The 25,792-nt window shown below is 41.9% G+C and overlaps 2 protein-coding genes across 2 annotated transcripts in view; one reads left to right on the forward strand and one right to left on the reverse strand.

Annotated features, from left to right (window-relative positions):
• marveld2a (MARVEL domain containing 2a) overlaps positions 1 to 9,839 on the forward strand; it is a 22,476-nt gene extending 12,637 nt beyond the window's left edge. The window contains exons 9-17 of the mRNA XM_035184655.2: positions 914 to 1,024; positions 1,555 to 1,643; positions 2,328 to 2,988; positions 3,078 to 3,245; positions 5,096 to 5,226; positions 7,543 to 7,728; positions 8,724 to 8,895; positions 9,011 to 9,052; positions 9,188 to 9,839. Coding sequence (XP_035040546.2) covers positions 914 to 1,024; positions 1,555 to 1,643; positions 2,328 to 2,988; positions 3,078 to 3,245; positions 5,096 to 5,226; positions 7,543 to 7,728; positions 8,724 to 8,895; positions 9,011 to 9,052; positions 9,188 to 9,286 — 1,659 coding nt within the window. The 3' untranslated portion in view covers positions 9,287 to 9,839. The remainder of the gene's footprint in view (positions 1 to 913; positions 1,025 to 1,554; positions 1,644 to 2,327; positions 2,989 to 3,077; positions 3,246 to 5,095; positions 5,227 to 7,542; positions 7,729 to 8,723; positions 8,896 to 9,010; positions 9,053 to 9,187) is intronic.
• On the reverse strand, positions 9,835 to 25,721 carry ankrd34ba (ankyrin repeat domain 34Ba). The gene is made up of 2 exons (XM_035184653.2): positions 25,526 to 25,721; positions 9,835 to 12,641 (listed from the first exon to the last, which is right to left on the reverse strand). The coding sequence occupies exon 2, from the start codon at positions 12,591 to 12,593 to the stop codon at positions 11,052 to 11,054; it is 1,542 nt and encodes a 513-aa protein (XP_035040544.1). The 5' UTR covers positions 12,594 to 12,641; positions 25,526 to 25,721; the 3' UTR covers positions 9,835 to 11,051.
• Between the last annotated feature and the right edge of the window lie 71 nt (positions 25,722 to 25,792).

The raw sequence follows: 25,792 nt of genomic DNA on the forward strand, positions 1-25,792 counted from the left end.
CAGAATCAGTGCCTCCCTTTGAAAAGTGATTTAAAACTCCCCTGTATACTGGAAATTATACAGTTTTTATTTTTGATAGATTTTATGTTAATTTTATTGCTGCTCTTTTATCTGTTGTTTAATTGCATTGCTGAGTATGATCTGGCTTCTCTATGATTTGCACATTTTATTTTGTGAAGCACATTATAACTGGTTTTGAAAGGTGCTAAGCTTAGCACCTTTCAACTTAGCTTAACTCAATTTAACTTAGCTAAGTTAATTATTATTTTTTATTATCGTCATATGTAAAGCACTTTAACATTGATCTACTTTTCATTAATTTTTTATTTATTTAATCTAGGGATCGGTGTTAAAAGCAAAATGAAATGTTCTGTACACTCCTATTTGATAATACTACTAAGAATATTCAAATATACATCATTGTCCCCATGGGGAAGTTTTTCTTGGGCTAAGAAAAAAGAGAACAAAAACAGTACATTGCGTAAAATCTTTTTTTAAAAAACAGTACACAAGGACAAATCGTGTAAGACCCAGAATAATAATGCAGAATAAAAGTGAGTTGAATATTGCACCTGGACCAAAAACACTTTAAATGATAGAACACTTAAAGGATATAACGCATAAAAGATGAAAAACTAAAACTGGCTTTTATACCAGAGTGTAAAATGTGCCGGACAAAGGGCAAGATGCTTCCTGTTGGGATGAATGAGAGCTGGAGGCGGCTGGTCTTACACTTTTGTCTCAGTCTATATCAGGATCAGATCAGATATTAGCCTGGACTGAATGACTGATGCTTCACTTTAACTAAAAATAAAATACCCATTTCCTACCGTATTAGCAGGTGTTTGGACGAGGCCTGACTCAGGTACTTCCTGTCAGGGGTTCGCTCGGTAACGTGACACCTTAGGCGTGACACCTGTGCGCCGCGGGGAGGGGGGGTGGGGTTTGTGGAATGGGACCTGGGTGTGACTGTTTTGTTCGCTGCTGCAGTTTCAGTCGACAGGTGAGACGCACCGAGCAACAGGTGAGTGGCGAGAACAAGCGTCTTTTACTCGATGTTTTTCACTTTGAAAATAAATCTCTGCGAACCCAGTCCCCCTGTGGCTGAACCGACCGACCCCAGGTGTGTTGTTGGATGTTGTTGTGGATCAGTGATCTGCAGAGTGAGCAGCATCTCAGCGCCAACCCGCTGCAGGCGGCTGCACTCACAGCAACATGTAGTTTCGTAGTCTTGACTCCTAAAAAACCAAGAAGTAGAGTGGTGTTTCGTTTCCATGTTGGCTGCCAGGTGTGGTAGTGCAGTTGATCCTCACTCTGCTATTATAGTTTTCTAATTTCGACAAAAAAATCTGAGTTTTGATTAGTTAATTGAATTAATCAGTAATATTTTAAACAAATCTGTATTTCGAGCTTCTTCAATGTGAGAATGTGTTGCCCTGTCTTGGTTTAATGTCTTCAGGTGTTTGTGACTATTCCCTAATTGTGTACAGACCAATCACGAGAATTGTTATTTTACATAAATGTACATTTCTAATAACAGAACTCCTTTTGCAGATTCTTTTAACAGGGCAGCACCCAGTAGATCCAGCAGCAATGTCCTCGGTGCCCAATGGGAGTCCACCTCCCTACGAGGAAGATGGATTGTAAGTCTCCTGTTGTTGATCAGTTGATTTGCTACGATATACAATGAGCCAATGACAGACTGTGTATGAACAGCCTGGGTATGGAAGCAAAGAAAAGCCACGATTGTAAACATATTGTTGACGAAGTAGCTGACACAATGTGATCTGATACATCCGGAGTCTGGTAGATTGCATTTAGACATGATCGGTGGCCTGGCTGTTCAAGTCCAAATTATTTCCTTCTTGAATTTTTGCACCTCCAAAAATGTTCAGCAACTTCATAAAATAATATAGACACTTTAAGATTATACTATGGAATATTATAGTTTTATGAATTGAATTTAAAAAATCATGTTTTTGAAATTATCTCCTAGAAAATTTCAAAAGAGAGGCAGAGTTTAGTTTGTCCACTCTGAGCTTCTGTAGAAACGTGGAGGAAGAGGCCTGCTCTTGAAGTAGATATAAAGGCTCATTGTACCGTAATGAAAGCGATTTTTGAAAACATCATGATGAAATGTATGCTCCTTTTCGGCCTATAAATAAGTCCTACACACTGGACCTTTAATTGATATAGAGTCAGTAGTGTGTTGTGTTGTATTTCAACATTGTTTATTTGTTTGCTTTTCTTTGCTTCACTCCGGCTGATGTAATTATTTTACCACCACACTCAGATAATGACTTTAATGTTTTTTTCTGGATTGACAGTACCGCCGCTCCGCAGACGGCCTATTCTTACTATCCAGATGATGAGTTCCAGCATTTCTACCGCTGGACATCTCCACCAGGCATCCTCAAAATCATGGGCATCATAGTCATCGTGATGTGCGTCGGCATATTTGCTTGTGTAGCCTCCACTCTGGCTTGGGACACCCAGGGAGGCATGGGAGGTATGGGAGGTATGGGAGGTATGGGGGGTATGGGGGGCTACGGGGGAGGTTATGGCGGCGGCTCCTATGGCGGCGGCTCCTATGGAGGCGGCGGCTATGGAGCTGGAAACAACTATGGCTACGGTAACATCGGAGGGAACTACAATGACCCCCGATCAGGCAAAGGGTTTATCATTGCCATGGCAGCCATCACCTTCATCGCCGGCCTGGTCATCTTCATCATCATTGTGTCCCATCAGAAACTATCAGAGAGCAGGAAGTTCTACCTAGCAGTGATGATCATCTGTGCCATCCTAGCACTGCTAATGCTAATTGCGTCCATAGTATACTTGATGGCAGTGAACCCCATGGCGCAGTCCTCTGGGTCTGTCTATTCCAGCCAGATTGCTGGCCTGTGTGCCCAGTACCAACAACCACAGACTACAGGAATGTTCGTCAACCAGTACCTCTACCACTACTGTGTGGTGGAGCCACAAGAGGTGAACAAACACATTTGACTTCCTCCTCTCAGGCCTGTAGCTACACCTGAGCATTTGCTTCTAACCCGGAGTGTCACCTCTCGTTTCAGGCCATCGCCGTGGTGTTTGGCTTCCTGGTCACCGTCGCTCTGATCGTCATGCTCGTCTTTGCTCTGAAGACTCGCCAGAAAATCGGAAACTATGGCAAGAGCAACATTCTGTGGAGGAAAGTGAAGATCGTCGACGAGATGGCGCCACCTCAGGATGTGGAGGCATGGGTGTGTGACCTTAAATGTTTAACCTCACAATTTTTTTTTAATTTCAGCTTTTAATTTATATTATTTCAAACCGAATGTTTTGGGTGTTTTGGACTGTTGAAAAAAAAGAAAATTTGATAAGATTGATACATTTTATGATGGGTTAATCTGCAGATTTTTTTATTGACCATTTGACTACGAACTGTCATCCTGACAATCCCCTTAAGTCCAAGGCATTAGCTTGTTGTCCGACCAGAGTCCAAAGCCCAGTGATATTCAGGTTATAATGATGTTAAAAAGATCATTACTTCTCGTTTTGGTGACGTAGGATTTTTCTTCACCCTGCTCCATTTCAATTATGGAAAGTCTGTTGTGTTTCAACTTTCAATTTAAAATCTTGTGTTTAAATGAAATCCTAACAATTATGAAGCTATTACTCAGGCATATTTGACATATCTGCTTCATAATTGAATCAAACCTTTTACAGAGCTGAAACAATTATTCAGTTGAGTAACTAGAAGTTTGTCAGCAACAATTCTGATAATTGATAATAGGCAAAAATGCCAAACATGGCATAACATTTTCTTCTTTGGGTTTCAGACGGTTGGCTCAAACAAAAAAAACATTTGAAGATGTCATTTCAAAGAGAAAATAATTTATCGATTTGGTTTAAAAGAAAAAAAAAATAATGACGAATAACAGTTTATTGATTCTCAAAATAGCTGGCATTTGATTTATAGCCATCAGATTTATCAAGGGAGGTAAAATCTAAAGAAGCTATCTTTGCTGGTCCTAATTGCTTGTTTTTCATGTGAGTGACTGTGTGTGTTTGGGTTAGGTTTGAAGTTGTACAACCTGTTTGTCAGCGGGGGAGGGGGAACTATTTAGCAGCAAGCTCCTACTTTATAGCATGCTTGGTTTCAGGGTGTGGCGTCTGCACGACGAGCAGTTTCAATCTAATGTCGTCCTGTCATAAAGCAGGAAGAACAGAAGCAATAAAACCCTGCACTTAATAATGTCGCAATATTCAAGCATTTTATAATCCGAATGCAATTTTGTTTCATGAGTCATGGTTTCTGAAGCTATTCACATAAGTGCTTTGCAACAACTCTCACATTTAACCCAGTAAGTAGTGATGAGCAGGTGAGTCACTCTGTAAAAAGGTGGAAGTCGTGATGACATTCAGCTCAGCCATGTCCTCAGAGCAGTGAAGAGGAAGAGCAGGTTGGACTGGTCCCCTGCGCCACAATAACAACCAGCCAGCAGACATCCAACGCCACAGCGGCAACATGACACTGGGAACAGGCTGCGTTTACTTCCCTGTAGCTTGTGGGAACGGGTCTGAAAGTGCTGAGGCAGTGTGGGTGTAGCACCCGGCAGCTACATGCATGTAGACATGCATGTAGCTGCACACAGTTGTTTTGAAGGCGTTCAGCAGGGCGTAGCTCTGTGTGTGTGTCCCATATTTTCAGAGGACAAGTCCATGCAGGCAGGTCATACCAGACGTGGTTGAGAGGAAGCATGTTTGTTCCAGGCAGCCACTCGTCAAACGGTCATTACTGTCACAAGTGTACACTGTCACTGAAGCAGCTGTGTGAGGATCTAGATTGTTTTCATTGTTAATCGTCAATAATCGAATCATTTTTCATCCAGGTTGGCGGTGTCAGATGTTTTGTCTCAGCAACAGTCCGAAACGAGAGTAACTCGCATGTTTGACATTGTTTGATCGTCCCAAATTGGCCGTTTGTCACTTTAAAACATGTCAATTAATGAATTGACTAATCCTTGCATCCTTACTTTTTACCGCTGTTTTCTTCATTAAATAAATTCTGTATATGTTACTTATGCATGTACGTTTTATTCTTCTGCAGGTGAACAATGTGTCCAGTCCCCCTGAAGAGCTCCCGATCTCAGATTACCCTAACAAGCTGAGAGGCTCCAGGAGCCACCTGGATGACGAGAGCACAAACTACGACAAACCTCCCTACAACTACTCGCCACAGTGAGTACACAGGCAGAGAGTGTGCACTTCAACAGGGGCATGTGTGAGGATGCACTGTGTGTCAGCGCAGCCTCCATCCACATCTTTCATTTGACTTCTTGGTAGAGGGAGGAGAGTTGGTGTGAAAGCTAAAAGGTGGACTATACACTCTCGGAGACGTCCCACTATATATTTATTCTAACTGGTGGAACAAGAAGTGAGATCCTTTACTTTGCTCAAAGCAGCGATTTTGGAGTCATACACTCCAAGTAGTACAGAAGTACTATGTTCAAAATGTAGTTGAAGTACCAAAACAAAAAGTACTCAAGACAGAATCAAATATGGGGGGGGGGTGGTCAGTGTAGCCAAGCGAGATGATCGAAGGACACGAGGAAGACCTTTCAACAATGGCAGAACTTTTTCAGGAGACTTTAAGATTAATTAAGAAACTACAGGCGTCTCTCTGTATGATGTTCCTTTCCCCCGGCCACAGGGACAAACAGTTTACGACACGGCCGCTCTTGTCTCTTTCTTAAGAGAAACATTAACACAACCTCGTCCATCGTTGCCATGTTTGCAGAAACTCTCAACTCTGTGGTGCCCTCTAGTGGACATATTGCTGAACAACCATGCCAACGTAAAGGACACTTGAAGTACATGTATGTGGGCAGTGGGTTACATCATTTGAAACGAATGTATCTGTTTGCATAATGTAAAGGATCATTAAGCAGATCTTATCACTGGTGCAGACATTTAATGTAAAAACCATTCCCAGACAACAGAACACAGCCCACAGAGGACATCATAATGGTGACCAGTATAAACCAGCATATCAACTATACCTGCGTTAAATAGGCCGGAGCCTCCTTGAAGTTGTTGAATACATACTGACTGGCTGACTGCTTTAGACTTTCTTCTGACAGTCGCTGTCGCAACAAGAAACTTGCTGGAACCTGTTCTTATGTAAAAATGTGGATCGGGCTTTTTTGTCGTTTTTTTCCTTTTCACTTTTCGAGCTTGGGAATTCTGCAAACACATTAAATCGACACTAGAGCTGTGCCACAAATCCATAGGACGCACACATCAGTTTAAGCAGTTAAACCATAAAACTACCAACGTACTTGATGTTGTGTGACGTTGGTGTGTAAATTAAACTGCAACTTGTGTTTGGATGTATGTATGTATATCTACAAGTTATTTAAACCAATTACCTTTAATGCATTGAGAAAGCAAAGTGTGAATGTATCTGCTGATATTCTTGATTTTCTTTCCTGGAGTGAACACGCTGAAACTCAGCCTGGAACTCATATGTAATGTGGATCTGTGACATGGTGCAGAAACCTGTGTCAGTAGAAAGAGCTTCCCCACTAATCTGAGGCAGAGCTGCATCTAATGATTATTTTGATTAATCTCACAATTTGGTCCGTACAACATTAGAACATATAGGAAATTACAATGGGTTCAGAATAGCAGTCAATCAACTATCATCTAAACAATGTGTTTTGAAATGCTTCACATCTTCCTGTAACACCGAAACTATGTGAAACATGTTTGTGCTGAAGAGGAAACGAGAGAGCGATGCCGTCATGAAGGAAACCGGACGTCACTGTTGACCTGTTTACTCGATCAACAATTCCTGCCACATGATCAGTCAGGCTGCACTTTGCTTCATCCTACGGGGAAGAGACTGGAGGGTGGTGAAGTTTGACACTGTTTTACCTTCACGCTCTAATACTTGGCATCAGTTACAGATCATCTCCAGCTGGAAAAACAAAATAGTTTAACTCAGCTTTATAGTTGGTCTTTGTGAACAGAAATAACAAACTATGTTTATTTGCTGACAACCTAACGCTGTCCCCTTATGATCGGATCACTGGACACAGACACCAGGTCTGAGCGGGGCCAAAGAACAACACTTACGTCTTGAATAAGCAGTAGCTTTTAATATCAATAGTTTTCTTCCTCGGAGTACCTGTGGGTTTTACTTGATGATTGTCTTTTATGTTGAAGCTCATTTTAACAGCCACGTTAAACAACTCTGATTTAATTTCACACACAAACATTGTTTTTCTTTTAAATACAAAAAACCCCAGATCATCCAGTTATCTGCTCTATTTTTACCACTGATGTTAGATCCCTGTGATGTTGTGCATATGCAAGTCTCAGCTGGGCGTCTGAAAATGTTAGATTTGTCACTGGATACAAGGCTGTTTGTGTCATCCTACTTTTGGGCAACTATGTGTTGTGGATGCTGTCAGCTCAACGGGACCATACCTGATTTGAATAATGGAAACTGCTTATTGAATTGAAAATACTGTGATTGTGTTTGTCCTGCAGGCCTCATGTGGAAAACCACGCGCTGTTGCAGAACGGGGCTCCCTACAGCAGTAACTCAGAGGTGGCCAGCTCGGCTGGACGGCACAAGAAGAGGCGTGCAGGTCGCCCTCGCCGCGCCGATGGACAGGACTATGAAACCGACTATAACTCCTCAGGGGACGAGCTGGACGACAACGACTTTGACAGGTACGAGGATATGAAAGGTTCACATCTCAGCTCCTGATATGGAGAAGTATTCAGATCGTTTATTTCGAGGTTAACTCTGGGGAAACAAACCAACTGATCAGGCAGCGGTAGACCTGCAGCTCCGGTGTTGTGAGAGAAATCACGTTTTTTTGTCAGTCTGGTGTTGAACAACTGCTTTTGTTTTAACAAAAAGGATGTAACTCTTTAACATAGCAGTCTGTCTCTGTAGGACACCAAGCCATATTGTTATCAGACATTTATAAATGATCTGAAGTTTTTTTGCGGCTGCCTCTCAAAAATGGACCAATTGGACACATGTCAATTACATTCAAAGATGGGGCGAAATAAGTCTCAGGTTGTCACTTAGACAAAAGTAATACCACTGAAAATACGCTAATACAAGTCCTGTGTCCCTGAGTCCCTGTGTAATCTGCATTTTAATGATGCCTTTGCAAAGTACAGCTGATTTCTATTTTGATCGATTTAACTCACAGAACAAAACTTGTTTTTAGAACTTTTTAGAAATTTGTGTGAGAATCTTAGAATTAACAATAACATACAAATAATTTCTTTCGTTTGCTATCAGAAAAGGACTTTAGGACTCAATACATGACACAGATTCCTTTGTAAGATTGAAGTTATGTTTGCACAATGCAAAATGTTCTCAGAGTACTGATAATTTGAACAGATACATGTAGTGAAGTAAAAAGTACTATTTAACGCTGAACTCACCAGGAGTCGTACTTAACTCAGTGAATTATCATTTTTCGGTGAACTATCCCTTTAACTCTAAAACGTCGTCAATCTGAAGTAACACAAAACATGAAATAAACAAGTAAAGTACAAGTAATTCACAATTTTATTTAGTTTCTTTCCACCACTGCCAACTCCGAGCGTGGTCTTCATTAATTGCTTTGACATATTTTTTTTCCTTTGGCAATTTCTTTTCCTTTTTCATCCCTTCGCCCCCTCTTTCCACTTGTTTCCTGCTTCAGTGAATTCTCTCCGATAACAAACGAGAAGGAGCGCAACGACTGCAAGCATGAATTCGACCGCGAACACCAGGAGTACAAGGACCTGCAGGCGGAGCTGGACGCCATCAATAAGAGTCTGTCCGAGGTGGACAGAGAGCTGGACGAGCTGGAGGAGGGGAGCCCACAGTACCTGGTGAGAGCTTAAAGCAAACAAACTGTCCCTTAAAGCTCGTGTATCTATGTATCCGAACACGAGATCATGTGGGTTCGTGTCATTTTTCATTGTCTTGTCATTTGCACTCTAACAGGATGCCTTGGATGAGTACAACAGGATAAAGAACACCAAAAAGGTACATTTGGTCCTAAAAAGGATGTAAAAAGATTTAACATGGCAGTGTCATCACAAGACAGTCCAATACATAACTAATACTCTTATTGGTGTTATTCGTTTTTTTTCTAACGCACCTCTCTATCACCCCCCACAGTCTGCAGATTATCAGGTGAAGAAGCGCAGGTGTAAATATCTGAAGTCCAAACTGAACCACCTCAAGAAGAAGGTCAGTGATTATGACCGCAGGGCCTGAACAAAATCGGTGGGGACAACACCCCCCTCTGAGACGGGACAGATTGGTAGACCGTAGCAGACTGCAGAGGACGGAGCTGCTGCATCAAACGTGGAAGCTTCTTAAGTGTGTTTGAGCTGATTGCTGTGGAAACTCTGCAGAGGTTGTTTTTTACTTTGGAAGGACAGAGCATTATTCCGTCTGGTATTTTGCCGCTGTTTGTATTATGATCATCTGGTGACATAGGTACTGTTTTCTGTATTTATTTTACTCAATGTGATCTCAACATAGTAGTCTAGTAGAGGAGTGAGGCTATATGCAGATCCCTGTTTGATTTTTAACAAGCTCTTTTAATCCTCATTTTTAATTCACTCATTTTTGTTATCAGCAACATAAACATGTACATATTTGGGAAACACTTGTGTTTTTAATGTTTCTAGCAGTTTATGGAAGTAAGTTCACATGTGTTCAATGTGTTTCAGACACATGATGATATTGCAGGTTTGATGCATACTGATGTACTTGGACAATCATTTGTGATGTTTTCTACTTGAATAAATTCAATTAACAAACACACTTTGTTGCTGTTGTTACACATCTGTACTTCTGCTCTGCCCAAATACTGACAACAACCTCTGTGACAGCTGATGCGTGTGTGTGTGTGGAGGGGGATTAAGTCCTTAAGCAAATTAGTTCATAATCTAAAACATCTTTTTGATTTAAAGCCATGATGCGTAGACGCCTTTGTTAATTTTCAAACTGTTCTAATTTTCTTTTCGAATGCTTCCACATTGTGACAAAGTTGCATATTTTTAAATTCTCCACAAAGCTGCATTAGAAAATAATTTTATATTAAAGGTTTTTTTTATATTACTATGGCACACTGTTATGAATTGGTGCCCATTGCTTTTGTTGTCATACACATACACAGGACAGGTGACGATACACTTTTACACTACGCCTCTGGTCAAGAGGTGGCACCAAGAAAAAAGCAGTGAAGAAGAAGACTCGGCAAACATGGAGGTTAGCAATGCATGTTTCAAAATTTGCTTTTGTAAAACATAAATAGAATATATGAGCTTTGCAAATATTTCAGCAGTATGAAAATATACGCGTCACGTTTGTCAGGCCGAGTATTTTGGCGAGTAAAACTGACTGGAAACGCCAAAGGGTTCACAAAATCCAAAGTTTAAAACTCCCTTAAACGTGTTAAGTTCAAAGAATCAAGATCCACAAATTATTCTCTAAGAAATCAGGGCAAATGTTGAAAATCTCACAATGTTACAGAAAGCGATAGAAAACCTTCCTGGATCCGCCCCCTGACTCAGATCCGCACCACAATTCAATGGGTTCTCACCTGAGCCATACTGCATCCTTCCACTTAGATTCATGGAGATTGTTTTTGCGTAATCTTGCTTACAAACAAAGAAACATACAAATAAACGGACCGTGGTGAAAGCTAAATTTCTTTACGAACGTAATAAGTGCTAATGTTAGTCTATGTTTTAGCTGTTTGCTAGATAGTTCACAATAACAATGTTTTAACTTTATAACATGTGTTGTCAGCTTTTTCTGCTGCCCCCTAGTGGCCAAAATATCTTTATGCATCTTTAAGGAAGAGTTACATATATGCTGAAGCTACACGTACAGTCACAACACACACTGGAGCAGTAGTTGATTGTTTTGTACTTCCTCTTTGAATTTCACTACAGAGACGACATCACATGATTTGAACACATTTCACATTAATACACAAGGATTAGCTTTTTTTCCTTTCAGCTGAATATCACGCTGTGCTTTTGAACTGTTCAGACTGCATTGAATGTCTCCTCAACAGCATCCTCTTGGTCAGCTCTTTGGGGTGGCCCGGAGGAGCAGAGGGAAGGACGTTTTTTAGGTCAGACTCTTTCTCAGAGAAACCCCCTCCAGCTCCGGATCCGAAGTTGCAAACATTGAGAAGAGGAGCGTTGGTGGTGTTGAGGGTCAGAGGGGGCAGAGACCTCGGCCTGGCCTGAGAACTGTGGTCCAACAAGAGGGCAGCGGACCCTCTGCGCTCATACCCGGACAGCACTCTCCTGCTCGGACCCAAGGTCAGCAATGACTCTCTGGAGCAACGTAAGGGGGCCAGCTTCTTGGCGTCTGTTGGGAGATGTTGGATGTCTACAGAAAGCTGAGGGTCAGAGCTGTAGATGTCTGCACCCAGCTTGCGCCTCTGGATGATGCTATGAAGGCTTGAGGAGGCCATGTTGTGAAGTGCAGTACGATGGTTTTTGCCACCAGTCAGGCAAGAGGAGGAGGCTGAATCTGTTCCAAGGTTCTCAGAGTGGAGGTTAGGATGAGAGGCAGAGTGGGATGAAAGGAGACCTGGTAAAGAGATCTTCTGTCTGGCATGTTTAGCGTAGTCTATCTTGTTTTCACCTTCTACTCTTTTATCCCTCTCCAGTATGGGAACTCTGACAGAGAAGTTGTCGGTTTGGTTGAAGTCGTGGCCATTTTTTGAAGACGAGGCTGCAAGAGACTGTTGAGTGAGCACAGAAGCCGGGATCTTCAGCCAGGGCTCAGAGTTCAACCTCAGGAGGGGCTGCTGCAGTCTGTTTGCCGCCACTTGGCCAAATCCTCGAGACCGTGATGGGGAACATGGATGGGAGCTCACACCCCAGGAATGGGCTTCTTTAAAAGAGAAGACAGGCTTTGGGGGACATAAGGATGAGGAGGTGCACTGAGGGGAGGTGATGATCTGTATTTCAGAGGGAGATGCAGGAGCTGCTGAGGCCATTTTGTCTGTCTGATCGAGAGGACCACTGGGAGGCATGGTGAGGTACTGCTTTGCCTGCAGTTGACCACATGGGAATTTGTCAGTGGCTATGATGATCACCTCCTTCCCCTTGGCCTTGCAAGTGTCAAGCAACAGCTTCAGAACCTTCCACTCTCCAGCCATGACTGCGTAGACCAACGCTGACATCCCGGATTGATCCTCCAAGCTAATGTCAGCTTCACTGGCGAGGAGCAGAGACACCACCTCAGGGCCGGCCTCCTCACGGCAGGCGTGCATCAGTGCAGAGTGACCCTCCTTGTCCTGGATGTTGGGGTCGGCTCCTTTCTCCAGCAGAAACTGGACCAGTTTGACCCGACTGGCGCTCTGGGCGTCTGCATGCTGGGTCCTGCAGGCCACCATCAGGGGTGTCTGGCCTTGGCTGTCGCTCTCATTGATGTAAGCCCCCCCCTCCAGGAGCAGCCGTGTGAGTCGCAGACGACGGAGGAAAACGGCTCTTAGTAAGGGGTTACCTGAGTCCATCGCTCCACCAGAACTACAGCCTTCTCCTTCCATCCCTCCTGGTCCCAGCAAGTGGCTTTGTAAATGTAGTAAGACAGGTTTCTGTGGAAAATAACAAAAAGCATGAAGGAAGTTATGCGAAAGTGTACACGTATTATTTTCATAGACAGCAACTTCTGAAACCTGAGGTAAACATGTTACACATCTGCCACGTACATGTACATGCAGGTACACTAAATGGTGTCCTGAACCCTACATGTACACAAACAACCATCCATGAATATCTACACTGTATCAACTCCCCTTTGCCTGATCCTCTCTTCAAGTATTTTCAACAAAAAGCTTGTCTCATGCTCAGGTCAGGTTAATCCCCTGTTATTTTGTCCTGCGTCACCAGTAAGACCGTCAGCATTGTAAAATATAAACATGTGAGAGAACTAGTTAGTGGTTTGAAAAGGCAGAACATTTTCTTCTCGCAGATTGGATCCAATCAACAGTTCTTTTTCACGCACTCCTCATCTGCAGCACCAGCAGCCACTCTCTATCAGTCTTTGTGCTGTTTGTCCTTGGATCCTTTTACAAGAGCAGATGAGGTGGGTTACCAGTGCCTGCGACAGGAGCGTAACATTTTTCTGCATGAGTCACAAACTGTGAGACTGAAAAACAGCAACAATTTACATCATGAAACAGAAATTTACATAAAACAGAAATGATCGTGATTATCTTTGCGTTTTAGGTGGTATGCAAAGTAGCAACAGTCATTTGGTGTGTGTGTGTGTGTGTGTGTGTGTGTGTGTGTCTGGGTGTTTCGGTGATATTTTATACAAGACCCAGAGTAAATTAGTCAATCAAATAAGCATCATGTGGAGTCTGAAACCTGATATATCATATTTGTCTGAGCCATAGAGTTCCATTGTTTCCAAAACCCATTAAACCCCATTTAAACACAAATTATAATAAACTTAAGTCCTATTTAAAGGGCTTCATTATAGCAGGGGTTTGGTGTGATGTCGCAAAAAGGATAATAAATATAAGGGAATGTTGCAAAAAGCAACATTCCCTTATATTTATTATCCTTTATGGGACAGGATCCCATGATGCAGCTCAACATTGTATTTCATTAGAGAATCGCACCTTTGAAATTCCACGCCTGCAGTTTGTAATGAAGGTGAGTGTTGGAAAATATCAAGAGATTTTTATTGTCAACCCACACAAGTACACAGTAAGAATGAAAACTATCGTCCTTATCTACAACATTGTGACAACATGAGGTGCTTCAACTAAACAAAAGAAATAAAAATAACGTGAAAGTTGTGCAAAGATAAGACGAAAAGTGCAGAGATAAGACAGCAGCGGAAACATAAAACAAAAACAGTGCAGACTAGTTAGTGGTGTTCTGGCACATGTGAAGAGCCTGTATACATGACCTGTAAATGCTCACAGCCATTCCGTCAACACATCTGAACCTCGAATCCAAGCAGGGGGGAGTCTGCTCAGTATCTGGATGGGAGACCGCCTGGCAATTCCAGGTTCTTTAAGCTTTTTAACCCCATTTTAAATCTGCAGAGGGCGCTGGAGCCTCTGAGGTTGAGGAGACAGGACAGGACATCAGAGGGGCCGACTTCACGCTACTGTGTTTTGTATTTTACAGTCACCATAGAGGGGTGTGGCTCATTGATGCCTTTTCTAATCAATGATTGACAGAAATGGACGTCTAATTTATAACACAGAGTCACGTGCTTTATCAGACTGTGGGTCCAGTCCTAAATTGAATCGGTTCTTCCTTGGGCAATGTCCCACCCCTCCACAAAATGTCCTAGCAGTGGATTCAGTTGTAATCCTGCTGACAGGCAGACATAAATTACAACATTACCTCATTGGCAGAGGTGATGAGACAAAGACAGGATGAAGACGACAAAAAGATGCAAAGACATTTGTGAAAACAGTAGAATGACATCAGGGTTATTTTCTTTGACTTTACAAAGCCCCTCCAGAGCCACAGCAGACGACACAACAGGTGCAAAATCGGTGTAATACCCCTTTACATTTGGTGAATCCTCATCATTCCACTGTGTGGCTCTAAAAGCTCCCAGACCGTCTTGGACATGTTCTTATGGAATCCTTATTTTGCCATGTTTCATGTCCTCTGCTTCATCCTGCTGCTGCCGTCTGCAGTCACGTCATCACTGAAAACAACTGAGCTCCTTCTGCTGGCAGCCACACACGTCAGGAACAAAACACCACCTGCACCATGTTGAACACGTGAGGTGGGGGTGGTTTGGTTTCATTAATTCATTTTTCATTTTTCAATCAACTCTTTTATCCTCCTACCGCCGTTGCACATTGAGCCATTAAAACACTTTATTCTTCTCATGGTGGTAGTTTTTAGTTTTACAATTGGCAATCAGCTCAAAACTGTGGTCCACGCTGAAATATCTCAACAACTATTGATCCCCAGAGGATGACCCCTGAGGACACTGGTGTCCCCTGATCTTTTCTGTAGCATCACGAAGAGGTTGAAATTTGTGGGGGTTATTGTGAAATATGTTGAAGCTGTTGGAGGAATTGTGATGAAATTTGCGTGAGATGTTCAAGTTTCCCCGATGATGAATTTGAATGACATCACTTGGTCCAACACAGCACAAGAAAAACAAATCGACCTCAGCTGTACTTTGTGTTTGGTGCTAATCGCTGCATGTTAGCGTGTTAACACACCAAAACAAGACAGTGACCATGGTAACCTCAATAACTGTGTCGGTCAGGTCCAGCCTCACGGAGCTGCTGGCATGGTTGCACACGCATTGTTCACACATCTGGACCTACACACTGGTGTAAAGGGGGTTTGAGTCACCTTAGCAAGTTCTCATCATTCTGTGACCTACAGGGTCAAACACAATTTCTAAACTCACCAGTGTATTTCTACTACAGTAGCAATACTATCACGAAAATACTCCCTCACAAACAAAACTCTACTTCAGTAAAAGTACATTAATGGCAGCAATATTTCCTTAAAGTAGTCACAATTGAGGAAAAATGACCTGAATGAAGTCAGAGTTATATTATTATATAACAATTGGATAATAGTTACTAATGGAGTGTTGTTATTTAGTTGAGGTGGTCTAATAAAAAGTATAACAGTAAATAAATCCAGTGCAGATAAAGGTACAACATTTAATGAAATTTAATTATGCGAGAACAGTACGTGTATCTCAGATGTAGGTGCAGCATTAGCTTACTTTCTACTTCTGATTTCATCCCTCCAATACTTGAGCTCTGTAGGATTCACTCTGATTTGATCTCACTGGTGTTGAAACCAAGAATCCGCTCTAGACCTTTCCAGTGTAGCTATTTTGTGCTTTAAGTCATGATGACACAAAATTACTCTTCTCCAAGAATCATTGAAGCAGCTAATACCTGGGTTAGTATCCTACAAACAGGGCTACATATCCAGATGTGCAGGTAAACACCCTCAAACTGCACATTCACAGTTTCCCGTCAAACCATTGTCCTAATACTTAGAAGCTGAACTCTGTGTTCCTCACATGCGTCTATTGTGCAGTGCATTGCAGTGTTTTGTTTCCAACATACCTGCAGACTGCAAAGCGAGGATATTCTCCTCCTCACAAAAACAGGCTCCTCTCAGCACTCATCTTCCACAAGAGCCCACTAACAATCGCAGTGTGTGTGTGTGTGTGTGTGTGTGTGTGTGTGTGTGTGTGTGTGTGTGTGTGTGTGTGTGTGAACTGCCATTGCCACTCTGTGTCCATGGTGTACATGTTTGATGCACACGATGAGCACGTCAAGAAGTGACACATTTTAGGAAATAACTGAACATCATCCATACATTCAGTTGGCGTCAGAGTTATCAACCACTTTCTTTCTCTCTTAAATTGCAAACTTTGTGAAGAACAGCTGATGACAATCTTTCTGCTGTATGTCCATATTACTCACCAGCCAGGCGGTCAGGATTAATCCTCTCGTGCAGACATTGATGCTCCTGTGGCAGAACTGCAACTGACGTCCTCTGTGTCCAGGCAGTGCTGAGTTGGAGTGCGTGTGTGTGTGTGTGTGTGTGTGTGTGTGTGTGTGTGTGTGTGTGTGTGTGTGTGTGTGTGTGTGTGTGTGTGTGTGTGTGTGTGTGTGTGTGTGTGTGTGTGTGTGTGTGTGTGTGTGTGACAGCAGAGCCAGAGGAGTCAGGAGCTGCAGCAGCCAAGGTTTCTCAGATAGTGTTTGCTCGTTGGACAAGGTACATGATGAGAGAGAGGGACGCAGGCTTGTTGTCAGGCACGTCTAAGAAATGGTTAACGCTGCTGTAACAGCAGCAGCAGCAGCAGCAGCAGAGCTCAGGAGAGTTAGTGAAAAGGCGACCAGAAACCAAGCACTAAAGCAACCCAGTGCCACAGCATGTCTGCTTTATCTTTTCACTAATTAAAGGGGGTTTGATTCAGCAAGAGCACATTAATGGTGAAACTGCCTCGTGGCACTTTCTTTAGTTATGTGCAGAAAGGAAAATTGTTTTGTCCACCTTATCAATGACATCTCCATGACAACCATCGAGGAGGCCGAATGACGGCACACGTTGTAATTGTGCTAGAGGAACTGTTCTTTGTTGTCTGTGTGGGAGTGGGCACGCACCTGTGCAAGGATAAGAGTCTGTGCATATACTTTGCATGCACAAGATATAGCTTGTATTGTAACGTTTAAGAGAATGAGACAAAGCCTCTTTAACTGACTGATTTATTGTGACTCCGACTTCCTGTATGGAAACTTTAAATAAAGGAACCAAAGACAATATAAGAAGAGAAGAAAAAGAAACATTGATTCGAGCTTGTTGCTCTGAGCCTAACAAATATGAACCTATGTCAATATATAAACATGAAATTCACATTTCATGTTTATATATTGACATAGGTTATATTATCCTCTGCCCAGCCCATCACTAACCCAGCTGTTAACAACACAGTGTTTCTACCACTGCTGTAGCCATAGAAACACCTGTGATTTCAAAACGCAGGTCATAACTCCACCACAAGATGTCAGCATCTGACAATATGGCTCATCACACTTGATCACCTTGTTGTCTGAAGGTAGGTATTTTCTTACAAGCCCATACAATATCATTATGATTGGAAAATGATGAGCACTGCATTAAAAATCTAACGAAAGAAAAAACAAGGAGGGGCCTGATACAGTCGGGAAAAAAATCTAACTTGATATGCAAGTAACCACGTGTTCTTTCAGTGTAGTTATTCCTGGTAATTCCATCTTTGGACTCATGGAAAATAGGTTCAATCTATTTAAAATGAACATTGAAGAGCCCAGATCTGAGGAAGTCCAGTCCACAAATGCAGATCCTTCTGATTTGAGAAATACATGGTTATATTTTGACAGCGGACTCATAACAGGGTCCACACTAATATCACACTATGGACAAATTACAACAATTTTAGTGATACATCAATGTCAAGACCTTGTCCAATATTCATATGTTTTATGACCAGACAAGCAAAACTGTGGGCTTAGTGGTCATTAGTGAATGCTAGCATGCTAATATGCTAAACTAAATACGTCATAGAAATTTAGGGGGTTCCCACAAAATTGTCATTGTCCTGGATGTAGTAATTAATAACATTACATATATACAACTAAATGTCAATATTATTGTCATTGTAACAACCAGTGTGACAGAGCTTTAATATGACAGTTGTGTAATTGTCATATTAAAGCTCTGTCAAAGCATTAAAGCTGTGTCCTGTTCTGATGGAAATCACCACTGTGAAGTACTCTCAGCTGGAAACAGGAGACACCCACAGGACTGTATGTTTAGCCATAATGACTAACCAGGCACCTGCTGAACTGTCCTCTTAGGGAAAGCACACATTTTTGAGTTTGTTAGTTGGAGAGAATATTTTATACATAACTACCATACAGTGCAGTGAATTGCAGGTCTCAAACTGACATTCTGCTTCGAACAGAAAACCGTCAGTGCCTATCGTGATACTGCTGACAAACTGGACTGACTGAAGATTATTTACAGATGTGTCTCCTCACATAGTTACACCACTCGGCATTCAGCTCTTCCACTGCATTTCCACACTTACAGAGCAACATTGAAATGTATTTAGAGTCATATTTGTGTTGATGCGATGAATAGGGTTAGGGTTAGGCTTAGTGAAGTTTTCCCTCTCTTTAAACTCCATCTTTGGCCTCCACCCCCTCCTGAGGTCCATTTAATCAAGGCAATTCAATGAAAGTCTCTTAAATGGTCTACAAAGCTGACATGATAATTCTCTGTGGCTTTATCACAATAAGTGACACATTACAACTACAAGTCGTCACGTGATCTGTTGTTAATATCAAAATACTCATTGTAGCCACTTTAATGACAACAGTAGTGACAAACGTAAATATGTTTGAATGTGGATGTGGCCTCAGCAATATATTTCTGTTATGTTGCACTAGAAACAGTCTATAATTAACCACAACCATATTTACAGACCACTACACTGAAGCACTGCAGTGATGTGGAGGAGTTGAGGGTCTCCTCTCACATTTGCTTGGTTCCACGTCGGTGCTCTCCCAAACAACTGCACTAAGCATCAGTTCAACTTCACATGGGACAGATGCAGAAGCAGCTGTGCGTTTCTTACAGATTGGGAATGGATGCACTGTGTTGCATCGGATTGCCAAATGAAAATGTAAGGATCTTAACTGTGCACAATACCAGAGAATCAGACTTATATAAAGTTTTCATATGGTGTAGAGAAGGGTAGATCATGATCAGAGTTTGGTGATTTATGTGTGGCACGGTAATAGTAATCCTCTATAATCCTGTGCTGGCTATATCTACAGATGAGAGTGCTGTTATTAAAGAGCCTTATGTCTCCACCCAGGACCACTCACTACGCACTCTTGTCTATTTATGATCACACTGTTCAAACCTGAATGTGAAGAAAGTAACGTCCTAAATTGACATTTGCTTTACAAAAGCAATATTGCTACTTTCTAATCAGGCAGTGTAGCTAAGGGGCTATAAGCTGTAAACTAATGGTTTTAATTGTTTGTTTATTAATGGTTAATAGGTCATTTACATCCTTACAGATCAGTTTAAGTGTTGAAAAAGAACAACATTTGACTTGCCCACTTATGAATGGTAAATCTGCATTTATATAGTGCTTCTAGTCTTGATGACCACTCACACCATTCATCCATTCACACACACACTATGTGAGAACAGCTCAGGGACAGCTTGGGGTTCAGTATCTTGCCCATGGACACTTCAGTAAGTGGAATGGGGAAGAGGGGATTAAACTATCGAACTTTTGGTTAGAGGACGACCCGCTCTGCCCCCCACAGCATGGCCCTTTTGCTAGTCAAGAACAAACACAAACTGGCAGCCCAAAAGTTATTAACCAAAACGTTAGTAAATGATGCATTAATAAAGCCATTAACAGCAGCATAATAACCTAGGACTTATTACCACAGCCATAGGGAGGAGAGTAAAGTAAATAATACAGTTTCAAAAGTAAATGTATGGAGTTAAGGTAAAAAGTACTCTTTCTACATAATCGTGCACCTCTGCAATGAAGCCGCTGCAGTGCATGGTACAGTTATATGACAGCTGGTGGAATGAGTGTGCTGTTGTTAGTGTACAGATTCTCAAACTGAGCTCCAGGCTGTTGAAACTGAGCAGCATGAGACTGATGCCCGGCTGTGATGCAACGTGTGTGTGTCCTTGCCCTCTCCTTTAACCTCAGAGGGATTGTTTCTCTCTGTGCTCCCTCGCCCCATGTAGCTCAACTCTGGATGTTAAGCTGCAATGAGACTTTTTCATTTTTTCAGCATTGCCACCGTTTGCCTATAGACTCTGGGGTCTGATGTGGCCTTTAATGCTTATGGGCTGATAACATGCGAAAGGATGAGATTATTCTAGCCCAGTTGTTAATGGGCTGGCTCACCAAGACCTCATAGTAGCCTGTTTACCTACAAACCCTACATACATTATATGTCTAATACCAATGTTTTTGTAATTTTTTTACATTTAATGCCAATCTTTGTTTGCCAGTGTTCACTTTAGTTAAGATGTGGTTATCTGGTTAAGCTAAGAGGAGGATAATGGTTATTTTAAGTAAAAACATGAATTGCAGGTTTGTGACTCTAGGCTAACCTGTCTCCTGAATGAAATCCCTCAAGCTCCTCACCCATATTTTGGCCTCACCACATATGGGGCTGACTATGTATTTTACTAGCAATGGATATTCGTCGTGAGCTGCAATATAAAATGACACTGGGTTCTGCTGTTCCATGTTCCACTTCCCAGAACAGTGCAAATTGGTGCAGTGTGCCATTTAATAAGCGTTAGTTAAGTGGTGTTTTAAACATCTGCCTTCGACTGTTTTTTATTTATTACTATTGCAGTGCCTGTTCTAAACCTGCTTGTTTGAAATGGGCTGTCTGCTTGGCCTGTGGTTCTACTTTAAAATGTATATCTTGTCATTAGTGAGTCCTCCTCAAACAGTTCTACAAGAGTGAAGTTAGAACATATCTTATCTTCATCCTACCTGGTCCATGTTTTGTATCAAATCACCCTGAATTGGCTTTAATTAATGTTCACATGTGTGACCTATAGCTAAGTTTGAATGATTTACTGAACTGGTGTGGAACAATCTTCAGACCCCAGGATCACAACTTTTCAAAATTAAAGCCATTTAATTCAGCTCAATGTCAGTGTTGTGAAATAATATTGTGAAATGAAAATAATTACAGTCTGAAAATGATCTGGCGGTGGTTGCTGTAGTTTATCTGAAGACTGAAGGCCCACTGCCTGTCCCAGTGACTGCTACAGGGTGCAGGTCGCCTGCTAATATCGAATGTATTGTGTGTTCAGATCGAACCAAATTCAATACTGTGCTTCCTCGGTTCTTTAAGAATACACATGGAGTGTGAGGTCAATAAGATGACCGCTGCTGTACGTAGTGTTTAATGCTAATTAGCACGTGTAAGCAAAGTAAGATGATGGATAGATAAGATGTTATCCTTGATAAACAACCATGTAAGCATTGTCTATGTAAGCATGTTTTCACAAACTGGGCCAGAGTATGTGCTTCAATCTGTTCCATGACCAATATTATGACTAATATTATAGAATGGACTCTGCTGTATAATACATTACTCTGACTGAGTGCTGAGACAGTTGATTCACCACTTACACAATACTCAGAAATGCACTGTCAACTGTTTTTATTTGATTCTTCCAATCAAATAACCATTAGTTTATCTATCAAGACAAAATACCAAATATTTACTGCTTCTAAACCATTGTAATTTGGTCCTTTTCTCCATTTTAAATGACTGTTTATTGAATATTTTGTGGGTTTGGACCATTTGTTGGACGAACTGACCCATTTGACAGTGTTAGTTTGGGCAATGACAAATTGTGATTGTCATTTTTCACATTTTTTTGACATTTTATTGCGTAAACAAGTAATAGCATGCTGGAGAAAAAGCAACAGATTAATCATTCACGAAAATCACATTCTCATTTAAAATTGCATTTTAAAACACGTGTCCTGTTCGTAGTGCCAGCTCTTTCTCTTGTGATGTGCATCTGAACATGTGTTTGTACATGTTTCTGTGCAGAGGAATTCTTTGGATCAAGGTGGGACAGAAGTTAACCCCTAGTTCCCCACCAGGCAGTCGTGTGTTATCTTCCCAGTGGGCACAGATCTGCACCAGCGTGGGTTTTAATATTCTCCATCAGCCGTGCTGATGTGGGTGGTGGCGAATCTGCTGCAGTGGGAAAGGTGCACTGTGGCTTGAACGTTGTGCTTTTTTTTGTGTGTGTGTGTATATGTGTGTGGTTTTTTATAGAACATCGTGTGTCACATCATCACACTATATAAAATTAAATCTCAACAGGTCACTGCACAGTAGAGCAGGGTTAGACTTCATCACAGTAAACTGATACTAAGCCGCCTAACAGATTAGACTGGCACCGTCTGCGTGTTACATTGTGTCTTTTGATGCTGTTCGTCGGTGTGGATGTGAGAGTGAAGCTATTAAAGCGTTGCATGTTTCTGACCACGACCACAACCGGACCTTGACCTGACCCAATGACTGTAGGGTGGAGGGGGGGTGGAGGTCGCAGGACAACTCTCAAGATTTAATACTCCTCCCTCCCCCACTCCACAACCGTCAATCAACCACTGCATTTTGTACAGAAGTGAAAGGCAAAGTCTGTGGCAGCTTAACACACACACACACACACACACACACACACACACACACACACACACACACACACACACACACACACACACACACACACACACACACACAGTCTACTAAAGCTCTGCAACATCTGTTTGTGCTTTCAGGCCAAACGAGAGTTTCATAACAAACACCAATCTTCTGAAGCATATCACCAATTTACATAACTATAAACTTCTGCTTTTGTCCACCTCTTAAGTGTGTGTGTGTGTGTGTGTGTGTGTGTGTGTGTGTGTGTGTGTGTGTGTGTGTGTGTGTAAAGTGAGAAAGTGAGAAAGTGAGAAAGAGACACAAAAACACAGGTCTCAGAAACATTTTTACAAGTAACGCCATCGTTTGTCTAAAAACACAGTGAGAAAAATTATGCTTAGGCTATTTTGATATCACAGCTGGTTGTTTTTTAAATTTTAAACAGAATTAAAATTCTACTGTATTGTGGAAGATTAAGTTAATAAATTTGATGGGACATAAATTCTAATTTTGCCTGCTGCAGACTAGAGGATTTCTACATATAAACTGAAAGGTGGGAGATCACAGGCATAACGACAGATGTAAATGATTTTCAATCTCTTAATCGTACGCACACACTAGATGATCCAGTCGAGACACACAACCACACACTTGGTGTTCAAACACACACTTTCTGAGTGGGGATTCCAACATTTGAAATCTCAGAAGCTAGCGCGATCAAATGTGACCTCTACCTATTTCCACCTAATTCCACAAACGTCTGTCTGTCTGTCTGCCTGTCTGTCTGCATGTGAAACACATATCTCACAAACTGTTCATCCGGCTTCACATTTGACTTGTGCATTATTGATGGCCAGAGGAAGAGCAGTGTGGAATTTGTCTGTATATAAATATTGACTATAAAATCTTCTGCAGATAATAAAATGCATCTGCAGATAAACCAGGTGAACAGACTATTTATGAAAACCCACAACGTCCAGCACACAAACAATAAAAAAGTGAGGGTATATTGTAGAACTGTTTGAGGAGGACTCACTAAGGAATAATTCTGAAGAAGCTCAGGCAGGTTGAGAATGAACACTGCACCAGTCTGAAACAAACAAACAGGCCGACAGTCAGCATAGTTAGCTGAATGCAATTGTCCGTGTGATTTTTTTGCACCAAAAAACATGATAAAAGAAAAAAAGAAGCACTCATACAGTTCCCACAAAAACATTCTGTCCTCCTTTACTTGGTGCAGGAGTCAAAAGTCGTATTAACACTGTAGGCAGCATGTTTAAGTTCTAAACACAAGTTCTCAACATCTGGTTGGCGACGCTTCCCGGTTAGCTTGCTCTCATTGGCTAATGGGGATTTCTACTCACGTGTCCAATCGCTGTTCCTTTCATACACCATCGGTTACCGTCGGTAACATTAAGATTATGTCGGTAAACCCTTCACATTACAGGATCATTTGGCCAGATAATCTGTTCTTTTCTTTAGTGATTTAGATCCCAATTTAATCCTGGGTACACACTGTGCTTTTATTAAGCTTGTATGTTGTGTTAACTCACATGCTCCAATCATCTGTTTCTGCAGAAGCTGTGACTTTTATCCTCAGAACGTATGGATCGGCTGAGTGACCATGACATGGAGCACGTTCTGAACATAAGCATGGAACCCCCTTCTCGATTTATTTAAGAAAATTCTGAAAAATTCACAAAAGTCTGCCTTACTTCTGCTGCAAACTTCTGTTTTAGTTTCAGATAAGCCAGAACATGTCAAATAAAAAAGATCTTTAAACAGTAGACATGAGGGAAATAAGACCAACCACTGTTCAAAATTGCTGACCTGCCAGAAAACCATTGAAATTGATCGTCTTAGAGTCAGATTGTTGATCATTCAACCCTGCGTGATCTGACCGAAATTCTGCCTGATTCTAAAATTAGCTGAGGTTAAAGAATTTAATGAGCCAGACTTAGTTGGGGTCAAACTCCAGACAAATCGTGTGAACATTTTCCAGGGTTATAGTCATTTTAGTAAAAGTTCCCTGTTTGTGTTTTGACAGACAACGTTTGTTGGCTGGGCCATGGGACAGAACGCCAACAGGATATGTTGCACTTAAAGACACTCACTTTATTTGTCCAACCCAGACCTGCTGAGGCCTCACACACTCTGGAATGCATTTTGCCACAGAATGAAGACTTTACCCACATTACTTACAATACTGTGCAAAAGTTTTACGTAATGTTTTGGATTACTTGTAACAAAGTCATCAGAGATTAATTCTGCAGCAGGACAATGAGGTTCATAAAGAACCATCTTCAGAGACAAGAAGAACAACGGGTCCTGTTTTATGAAAGACATAAAACTTTCAGAGGATATTCAGGCTAAATACAGGGTGTTAATGACGCTGTTTTTAATCCGAATATGAATGTCGGGGTTTCGGACAGTCGGATGAAACCACAGGAGCAGTATGGAGGCATGTTATGTTTGTTTTTTACGTCTGAAGAATCGGTCACCATTTACTTTAATTGTATAGGATTTAGCTGCAACACTGTTTACCCCTGAAACTACCTAAGTGTTTGTGGACTCAAACACTTCACCCCCCCCTCCATCGGCACAGTGGTGAGTATAATGAGTGAATTTTCATTTGTCGGGGAACCATCCCTTTAACACAGGCCAAACAAACAGGCAGGTTTGGAACGGACACTGCTCTAGTCCTTTAAATCCTTTTAAAATGTTTTTTTTCGCAGACTGTAACCAACCTGCTGTGAGTGATCCCCTCCCTCGCGGTGGTTTTGGCCCCTTCACGTGCTCCTGTGGGCACCTGCACGCTCAGGAGGGCGTTTCTGGGCTCGTGCGCTCCCGCGCGGCGCAGCGCGGCGCAGCGCAGCGCGGCGGGCGGACCATAGCAGCGCGCGGCGGGTCTGCAGCGACCTGTCTCTTTAAGTCGGTGTCAAAGCCGATTAGCGCTGATCTCCGCCGCGATTCTGTTTTCACCGTCTGTTCCCTCCGTCTATTTTGGTGTCGCG

This window comes from Hippoglossus stenolepis, chromosome 18 (genome assembly GCF_022539355.2).
Source record: "Hippoglossus stenolepis isolate QCI-W04-F060 chromosome 18, HSTE1.2, whole genome shotgun sequence".
Taxonomy (NCBI): domain Eukaryota; kingdom Metazoa; phylum Chordata; class Actinopteri; order Pleuronectiformes; family Pleuronectidae; genus Hippoglossus; species Hippoglossus stenolepis.

Excerpts from the sequence above, each read along its gene's own strand:
- ankrd34ba (XM_035184653.2), bottom strand. The coding sequence starts at position 12,593 with ATGGAAGGAGAAGGCTGTAGTTCTGGTGGAGCGATGGACTCAGGTAAC.